This window comes from Chenopodium album, chromosome 24 (assembly GCF_948465745.1).
Source record: "Chenopodium album chromosome 24, dcCheAlbu1.1, whole genome shotgun sequence".
Lineage (NCBI taxonomy): Eukaryota > Viridiplantae > Streptophyta > Magnoliopsida > Caryophyllales > Amaranthaceae > Chenopodium > Chenopodium album.
In genome coordinates this window covers 15,164,139-15,174,540 of record NC_137857.1, presented here as the reverse complement: position 1 = coordinate 15,174,540, position 10,402 = coordinate 15,164,139, and the positions used below count along the sequence as shown (strand labels likewise).

The 10,402-nt window shown below is 36.2% G+C and overlaps 1 protein-coding gene across 1 annotated transcript; it reads right to left on the bottom strand.

The window, feature by feature from the left end:
- Positions 1–206: 206 nt before the first annotated feature.
- LOC145610602 (protein FAR-RED IMPAIRED RESPONSE 1-like) lies at positions 207–1,193 on the bottom strand. The gene is made up of 2 exons (XM_081665913.1): positions 547–1,193; positions 207–447 (listed from the first exon to the last, which is right to left on the bottom strand). The coding sequence occupies exons 1-2, from the start codon at positions 1,191–1,193 to the stop codon at positions 207–209; spliced, it is 888 nt and encodes a 295-aa protein (XP_081522039.1).
- Positions 1,194–10,402: the final 9,209 nt, after the last annotated feature.

Below are 10,402 nucleotides of genomic sequence, written 5' to 3'. Positions count from 1 at the left end.
ATACATCATTCTAGTACATTCGTTCTGAACCTCCTGAAACTTGGTGTCCGTATACATCCTTTGGAAAAACTTTTCCACCTTGAATCCAGTCACTAGCCTCCTCACATACTTAGCACAGTTCGCATCTGCAGCTGTCTCATCACATACACGCTTATGCATTGCCTTTGCATATTTAATAGGAAACTCAAACAGTTTGGTCTTCCGAGTCACATAACCGTCAGAATACTGTTGATACTTTCCACCCGTTGTGTTGTCTTCATACCCGCCCAGAAGTAGTATCTCAGGTATGCGGGAACCCACATATGCCTTTCACTATAAAGGGTGGACAACCACTCATTGTCATCTAGATTGTTGTCGGTTATAAACTTTGTCCAATCATTCTCAAACTGTTCAACAGTCAAACTTTCATAAACGATAGCTTTCATCACAGGTTTGAAAACTTTGTACCTGCAACTCGTCCACATAATTTTGAAAAACATTAGTTGTAATAGACATGTTCGTAAAATAATCACAAACCAAAGTAACGCACAAATTACTACTACTAACCCTTTGCATTTGCCCAATTTTTCGGGAATTTTTCGCATAATGTGCCATATGCACCATCGATGTCGTGTCTCAGGCATTACCTCTTCTAAGGGCTTCCTCATGGCTGCTGCTTGATCAGTACGAATTGCTGCTGGGGCTCTGTTATACATAGCTAATAACCACTCCTGAAAAATCCACCTAAAGGTATCACAATCTTCGTGTGACACCAATGCACAGCCTAGTAATATGGTTTGGCCATGATGGTTTACACCAACGAAATTAACGAATGGTAATTCACACTTATTTGTTAGATAAGTAGCATCAAAGCAAACAACATCACCAAACTCATCATATGCTGCCCGACTTCGACCATCAACCCAAATTACATCTTTCAACCTACCCTCAGGATCGAGTCGGATGGAATGAAAGAAATTGTTGTTCCCTTCTTGCATTTTCTTCATATATGTCATCAATGTTCGTGAATCACCCCCAAGCATTTTCAGTCTCCTAGTCTTGTACACCTCATGAGCTAAGTCCTTCACGGTGAAGCGAAGGTTGTCAAACCCATCAACTTCAGCAGAAAAACAATCGTGAATTTTTGAAATGGGCACGCCTTCTTCAAAAAAGTCCAACAACCTCTTCCTAGCCCTCGATGTTAATCCCTTCATTCTATACTCTTTCACTAAGCTTGCCTTGCGTGGGGTAGCAGCATGAGTATGTTCCAACTCCACTTTCTTGATCTCCCACTCCCCCCCGCGTTTATTCTAGCGTATACCTTCGCCAGACACTCACATTTTTTTGATTTTCTCTACTTTGGCTCAGCTCATCCGCACACACTACACCACCAACAACTCCACCCGAACCTGATACATCCATCGCCTTAGCCCTCCTCTTTGCTTCCCTCATGGCTCTCATATCAGGTCGACCCCAATATTCACACCTCCATGTTGTTGCAATACGGTCTCTCACCTCCCCTTTCGAATAGACACCTTGAGCCCTAGTAACACCAAAACCCTGTTGCTCAGCATAGGATTTGTAATATGCCTCGATATCTTGCCAACTATTAAAAATCATTCCGGTTTTTGGGGGTTCAACTAAATTCACGACACTGACAGTATTACTACCAACAACAGTGACTCCTGTGCCGTTCGTTGTATTAGGAGATAAATACATCTCTATTCTGCTCCTCACACACAGCTTCACTCACAATGTCATGAACTTCAACGTATTCACAATCAGATTCCTGTCTATCACCCATACTTTCACCCACACTGTCAGCCATATTATATATCAGGCCTTTTGTAATCAAAATCAATAGAACCTGCATGAAATCCAGATCGTGACAATAAGCATTACATTCATAGTCTACCAAGTTTAATCACTACGACACAGCCAACTTCAAGGGTTTAATCAAGATACATAACATAACACACTATCAAATACCTCTACCAAAACAAACAGATCCAAATAACAAAACCATTTTTAAACTATAAAGTTTTACAAAATTATTTCTATTGTTCACCTTGAATAAGATTCTTACTAATATATCGTAGGCAATCATCAAGTAACAAAATCTTAACTGGATTTAAGTAAAAATGTCCAAACTAACCTGGAGAAAAATTTAGTAAAAGAACAATTACATGGATATTGTAGATCTTCGGTTTTTAAGGCATTACACAATCAGCAATGGAACTGATCTATATGGATCAATCGCTCCGACCCGTTGTTAGTTGCACCACGATTTTTTCTACTCATTTGAAATAGTTAGATTCTTGTGGGTGAAGAAATTTTAGTCAAAAAGATAAATTTGACTAAACACTATTTACCAACTACCGACTTTTTTCCCCCTTTTATACCGACTTTTAATCATGGTTCGCTGGCTAACTCAATCACTGACGGAAGAAGGCTTCATACGTTAGCATCAGTTTTCCAACGTGTATTGCTACATAATGCTAATTCATATTCCAGTCATCTCAAACGCTGATGTGGCATAATTGATTGACAAAGTTTGTTAATCAACAAGATTAACTGGGCAGCCCCCCTTATTATGCATTTTGTGCCTCAAAACCATGTATAAACTCATTAAAATCATCATACAAAGATCATACAACATCAAGGATTTGATATCAATCAAGTTTGGGCACAAAAACAAGGATTAACATTAATAATTCACGTTCTATGTCATACAAATTACAGCAGCCACAAAATGAACGAAAATTACAAATGAACCTAATCCTAGCCATGTTTCTACCTATCGATTCAACTCTAAACATTAGGATTCCTAATCTAAGGGATTGTACTAGTTACCTTTGAAGCGTGACTCAATTAAAGACTTAGAAAAAGGAGTAGAAGACCCACGAAAATCCCCTTTGAAACCCACGAAAACCACACGCCCAAACAAGCCTTGTTTCTCCTTGATTCCCTTGCTTCAATGGGGATGTTCCACCACGATTTTGTTGATAAATTACACAGCAAGAAGACCCTTCTTTTGCCCTTGATAAAACCTTTGAGGACCACAAAAATTTTGAGGAAGAGAGGTGATTTTTGTGCAGCGTATGAAAGGAATGAAGATTATGGTTTTGTGAAGCCTATTTGTACGTGAGAAAGGGAAGAGGAAGAACAAGTGTTAAGGCATCATTAAGGGGGGTGTAATGAGGATTAAATGGGAGGTTACTTAGGTTAGATAATCTGTCTTTTAATCCCCCTATCAGCTGCGTGAGATAAGAAGAAAATGGGCTCCCTTAAGCCCCTTAAATCAAGTCTCAATAACTAATGTAACATGATCCTTCTTTGGGCTCACTTAAGTTTAGATTATTAGCTTAGGAAGAAAACTTATTAGGCCCCTAAATGCAGCAACCCACTCGCCTATCATAAGGCCCAAGAACACCTATAACCTTCTAGTTTAAACAACAACCATTCGGTAAAAAAAACGAGGCAAGTGAAGGAAGTCAATTGTTTAAGAAATCTATTTCAAATTAGATTAACAATTAAAAAAATTTAAATATTGAAATATAAATTATATATAATAAACTTAAGATAATGAAATGATTAATAACAAAATATAGATTAAAGGTAAATAGGAATGAAATTTTCTGGCACGAAATTTCGGGGCGTTACAACGGTGGACTCTGCCGTGAAACGGAGAGCAATCCCGTGGCGCGGTGGAAGCTGACGTGGCACGGAAGTTTTTTTTTTTGACGCTAATTACTAAGTGAGTACGGTCCATTGGCAATTGTTAGTCAAAAAAATCCACCATAGACAAAGACAGATTGTTAAGGTTAGATCAAACGATCAAATATACACACATAGAACACGTAGGCACAATGATGAAAAGAAGAGTTCGCAACCTAAGGTCAAGTTCTATGTTCCACTATGGTCAGGTTTGTTTGGTGTCAAAAGGGTACCATGGTTAAGAGTTTGGACGCGTTAGCAAGGCAGCCTCCCTTGAGGGTGCATGCCAACAGGCAGCTCCGCGAGTTCGTGATGAAATCGAACTCGACTCCATGGTTTGGGTGGATTTAATAACTCGAATGAACCCTTATTGCCATGAGCGTTTTTGGGCTGATAGAGCTTAAATTCCCCGAGGCTAAGACGTATGTAGAACACATACGGTTTTTCAGAAAAATCGAAGGAAGTTGACTGTGAGAAGAGTAAATAAGCCACCGGACTGATTTAAGGACTGCCGTGACACGACAAAGAGCACCGCGTCACGGTGCTGCCCACCGTTAGACGGTGAACTGCACCGTGACACGGCAGATTCTGCCGTGACACGACAGTCAGAAAATCTGACTGGTGCCCTGTTTTTCTTCGTACGCAATCAAGTTGTTCAATTTTTCTACGGGACAGATCTAAATGCGACGTTAAAACGTCTATGCTTATGCAAAAATGCCAAAAATTGAACATTAATGCGATCTCAAAGGCATACAAACAAATATTCAATTTGCTCCAAACTATTATTAAGCTAAATTGGTTGAATATTAATGCAACATATAATTCTAAAATATTTGTGACCACTTGATTAAATAACAAGATTAAAGGAACCTAAACCGGTTGTTCAAATTATCTTATTAGGCGTTATTTTCAATTACATATTCCCTTTAAACATGTAATGTGGTGATCATAATAAATAATAGAATAGACATTAATATTGGAAGCAATATAGCAATAAATCCAACAATATAAAATCGTTAGAAAAATAATAGAAATAGAAGGAACATGATTCCTTACTTTGATTTTGTTTGCTTGCTACTATAAAAACAATGAACGCATTAGTAACTTCAAGGAAAATTAATCAAACAATAATTAAAATATAATTAAATTAAATTAAATAAAATTGATTTGGGGTCAAACCCTCAAACAGTTCTACCTTTCACGCCGTGGTTTAAGGATAGAACCTCGGGTAAAGTACGGACTCCTTGGGGTGCTTAAGGAAGGTATTTTGAGAGAGAAGGGTAGGCTAGTGTTTAGGCTAGAGCATAGAAGAGAAAATGAGAGAGCTGATTGATGCCCCATACATCAGAAATGAGGGGGTATTTATAGAAAAAATGTGCTGAGGGAACACACGGAACCCTAAAATGACAAAAAACCTAAAACAGTGTCCCGTGATACGGTAAACTGTACCGTGACACGGTAAGCTCCACCGTCAAACAGGAAAGATTCCCGTGACACGGTATACTTCATAATGATGCGGGATATTTTTAGCAAACGGGGAAGAAAACGCGTTAGGGTTTACGCGGAAAGGACACGTAACCCCTCCCAGTGTCACAGCAGGTGTCCCGTGACACGGGAAATCTTATCATCAGACGGGAGATTTTCCCGTGTCACGGTGTACTGCTGTCGTGACGCGGGAGATTTCTGTCCGTTTTCCCGTCTAAATTCATTTTTAAACCCTAATTTCGTTCAGCATTTTAAGTGCCAATTGATAATTTCGGGAAGGTTGGGCCAAAAATAAATAATAAAACAATAAAATAAAAAAGGTCTTGGGCTGAAATTAAAACTATGCTTTTACCAAATATCAAGACTTATCCATGGACTATTCAGAAATACGAATTTAATTAAATATGATTTATAAGCACTCTCGGGATTAAATACTGAACCCGACCAATAGTGGCGGTGAAAGGTTGTTCATCATCGGGTTTGGTTTTGGGGAGACATTTTTAGGTGTCTACAGTCCCTATCGCTACTTTGACTTTTGTTTACGAAACATGCGTTTCTCCAAACAAAGTCAAAGTGGGGCTTTTGTAGACACCTATTTGTGTCTCCCCAAAACCAAACCCAGTACTGAATACCTTTTGCGTTAAATCATAATCAAATGAAGTGAAAGTGTGAAAAGACTATTGTTGCGGTAGTTTTTATTAAAATCATTCATTCTGTTTTAAAAAACCTACTCTATTTTATGAAAACGTCCAATCCAGTTTGGTTTGGTCCATGATAAGGGTCCAATAATGGTGTAGTTGGATGGGGCTTGAAAAGGCCTTTCCGATATATTATAAGCCCAATTCCGATGAATAACGAGGATGTTATGAATAAAATACTAAACTGTGCTCAAACAGGATTTTACCTACGACCTAATGATCATGAGGAGGGTCCAAAGGTTTAATCCTATTCCTAAACTAATTAGGATTTATTAAAATCTTCTATAAGATTCTAAGAAATCTTAATTATCCTTTTTTGAAAAGATAAGATCATAGAGTTTGAATTTGAATAAAACTTTCCTTTTTTAAAGTCCTAATTCTATTCGGATTTAAAGATGTTCAAAGACAGTCAGATTTTATTTTCGTGCATCATATTTTTTATCTAAATTTTATATGGTTGGATAGATCTTGAAATCATCTTTCCAATGATATATTATAATATTAATTTTTAGCTATAAGAAAAAGATATAAAAGGAATACGAAACTCTATCCAAAATTGACACCCTTTCCCTTTTGTGGCCATATCTTTTTTATCTACAAAAGATTTCAATCTGATTCTAATTGGGTTAGAAATTAAACTTCACGAGCTTTCCAACGACATATTATATGCCTTATTTGGACTTTTGGATCAAAAGATATGATAAAAACAAAATCCGCAAAAACTGTCTTTGTCGCCAAACGACAGGCTTGTCGCTTGTCGCGTGGCGACAAGGTTGGTTTTGCAGCGACAGCATGGAGTTTTATTCCTTATCAAATTCTACCTATTTCCGGACTATTTTCTTATAAATAGGGTCCTGGACCTCCGTTTTCAATCAACTCTCTTCAACTATCATCCACAACCATCAATTCTCTCTCTAAGCTCTTTCTCTTTCTCTCTAGCAACTAGTTTTCACAAACACAATTCCACATTCACAAGATCTAGACACACCTAGTCAAGTTGAAGTTGCCTTCCCTCTAGACGTGAAAGGTTGATAATTTCTGAGGGTTTGGTCCTAAATCCAGTCTAAACTTTTTAACTCTTTCTTTCAATTTATTTGATTTAATTCTTTGATTTTATTATTTTATTAAAGTTTACTAACGCGTGTAGTTTGTTATTAGAAAAAGGTACGAGGCTTCAAAGTAAGTAATTTCTTACTCCCTGTTTATTTCAACGTAGAAAGCATGCTTAGATTTGTTTATTTCCTAGTATCATGTTAGGATGTTTTTAATGCTTTCTAGAATCATGTTTAGGGTTGCCTTTACTCTTTCCAATATCATGTTAGTACCATGTTAGGCCTAAAGTTTTGATCTTTAATGTTTAGTGACATGCTAGGATTTGTTATTAATCTTGTTAATATCATGCCTAGGATCTTGCTATTATTATGCTTTATTATTAACATGATTATGATTGTTATGTTTATCATTATTATTATGATTGTTATTATTATAATTTATTATTATGTTGCTTGATATATATTTATTGTAATTGCTTGATCACGCCTTTTATGCTTGTTTAAAGGGAATTTGTACTTGAAATCACGCCTAATAAGATTATTAATAATTTTGTTTAGGCTACTATGATTTTAATTCAAGTGATCGCCAATATTAGTTTTCTTTGTGCATTAATATTCAACCAACATAGATTAAATAGGTTAAGGGTTAACCTAAAGTTTGCATGTTAGTCAGAAAGCACACATGAATACGAGAAGAATGAAGTAGAGGCCTATTTCTTAGGGCGGGTCCTTTCTTTTGTAGATTGGATTCGTACCCTCATCCCCGAACCCTATTTGGTTCAAAACCTTTAGGAGTTGACGATCTCATGGATCGTAAAGGGGTGTAACCTTCACCTCGTGAACGGTTTACAAGTTCCCAAAACTTGTTGGCGACTCTTTTGCTCTCTTTTCTTTCCCTTTGGACGCCACCATTCTTAAGTGTATGATCACAGTGGGGTTCAAGTTTGGGGTAAAGCTTAAAATATTTTGCACAACATGTTATTCAAACCAATCACTTTCAAAGATATCTAGCCACCTAACGTACCTTGATCCTTGCTTAGCAAAAATCACACAAAAAGAACCTTTAGAATCTTGATCGAACACACCCTACAAATAATTATAACCTTAATCAATATAAGGTTAACAAATAATCACAATAATTAAATTAAAACCCCCAATTATATGTACATGAACCTTTTAAATTTAATTTATCATAAACATTATTAAAAATCTGATTTTATAAAATTAAAACTACTCATAATAATTTCTATAAATCTACCATAATAATTATAATTAATTGAATAAGAGAAAAGAAGAAGAAAAGATAAGAAACCAAGGAAAAGAGAAGAATTGGATTTGCGTTGGAAAGAATAGGCAGAACTTATAAAGGTTGTAACTCCTTCGATATAACTTCTAATTGGGTGATTCTTGAGCCTAACCTCAATGATTTTTTTGAGAGGCACAATCTTATGTGAAACGTTAATACCCCAATAACTGACCAGGAGTGCCTGAAAATTGGCTTCAAAGATAAACGGGATGATTTGTATAAAATTGAGGAGAAGAAAAGAAAAGAATTGGTGTGAAGAATGTGAGAGCTATGAAGTGGTATTTATAGGCTTGCTCATGCAAGAATTATGGCAAGAGAATGCGGGAAGAATTATGGAAAGTATGGTTTCAGGGATTACTTGGAGAAGTGAGTAAAACAATTGAGGAAGGTTTTGATATTAAGGTGATTGTATAAAATTAAACATGGAAGGTATGTTTGTCATGAAAAATAATAAGGAAATCGGAATTACTTGGGGAATAATTAAGAGGAATAAATGGCAAGAAAATATGATGATCAAATATTAAGAAGATGGGGAAATAGAATTACGGGAAATACTAGATTTTGGGAGATAATTAAAAAACAATTTTACCAAATGAATTTCCTCCAAAATAATATAAGAGGGGCAAAAATCTTGAGCTTTCTATAGCTCAGATTTTCGGATTCCCTTAGTAGTATTTAGGAAGATTTTTGCTCGATTTTAAAGAATAAAATAATTGTGCAAATAATATAGAATAATTAATTAATTAAATACCAATTATTCTCCAACAAAATAACTAAGAAAAATCAGATTTCCTACACATAGGAAATCCGAAATTCCTAGCTAATTAATGGGAATTTTCGGACATATTAATTAATTATTAAAATATAGTTTTTGCCTTAAATAATGAAATATCCGAAATATATAAATAATCCGGTTTTTAAATAGGACAAATGGATGATAAATCTTATCTTAAATAATAATTAAATTCCAAAATGCTTTTGGCGCCAAAATTCAAATATCATTTTGGCTCCAAATAATAAATTTACTAAAATACCCTTTTATAAAATAATTCCTGATTAATTAATTAGGAAAAAAACGTATGAAAATACAGAATATTACACTTTTCGTCTCATGAAACAAAACGGACAAACAATGATGAGATACTTTGCAATTTAGACGCTATAATGGCATGTGCCTCTACATCTAACCTGGTTTTGCTCTTCAAGCCTCTAGACCATTACGAATTACAACATGCTAATTACCAAAGGTGGCAATGTGCTCGGGCCCATACAGTATCCAAAGAACCCGTGGATGATTCAATCCACATCTTCACCGTGAGCTCTCAACCCTACAATTACTTGTCTTACCATAGTGAAGCGCTCTATTTGAACGTACTCAATCACTTTCGAAAACTTGGCCCAACTGCTTTTCATCCTTCGCAGTACTAAATCATAAGCCTTCTCGGTTTCAGTAACCATGATGAGTTTCCATTTTCCATCTTTGAAACCTCTCGCCCACTTTCTTGTTTTTGAACATTGCAGTGACACGAGCTTCCACATCCTTGTTAATGTGCCATTGACAAAGCTATTGTATCGTGTTTGGAAATACTTCTCTCAAAGTTACACATAGGCCAAGCTCTCGATCAATTAAAAATACAGTTGGTTCTTTGTCATACCCAATCAACTCCCTCAATCTCTGCAACACCCTTCAATAGCTTGTTGTTGTCTCGTAGCGCATGAATACAAAACCAGCAAGAAAATTCTAATTTTCCGGTGTAATGAACCCCAACAATCTCAAACAATGTCATGTCGCATCTATTGGTCTTGTATGTGGAATCCATACCAATTACATAGGGATATGTGCGAAGTAGATTAACCATGATCGGGTGTACCATGAATGCATGTTATATAACCCCAAGGTCATCAGCCAAGACACAATAAATGTACCAACTATCTCTTTCCAAATGAAGAAATTGTTGAACAACTCCTCTACCCTCAGACATCTCCATTATCAAGTCACTTCTGAAATTGTAAATGTGTCTGATGCAGTTGCCATGATGTTACCAGGCGCAATCTTTGACATTGTCATGTCACGCACAACCTGTTTTGCACCTAGGCTAAAACCACTCAGTTTATGATGACTTTTTGGATACACAATCAAGGGATGGTTGTGGGGGCTGGTTTTA

Excerpts from the sequence above, each read along its gene's own strand:
- LOC145610602 (XM_081665913.1), bottom strand. The coding sequence starts at position 1,193 with ATGAAGGGATTAACATCGAGGGCTAGGAAGAGGTTGTTGGACTTTTTT. Across the intron at positions 448-546 it reads AAATTGGGCAAATGCAAAGG|GTACAAAGTTTTCAAACCTG; the intron begins GTTAGTAGTAGT and ends GACGAGTTGCAG.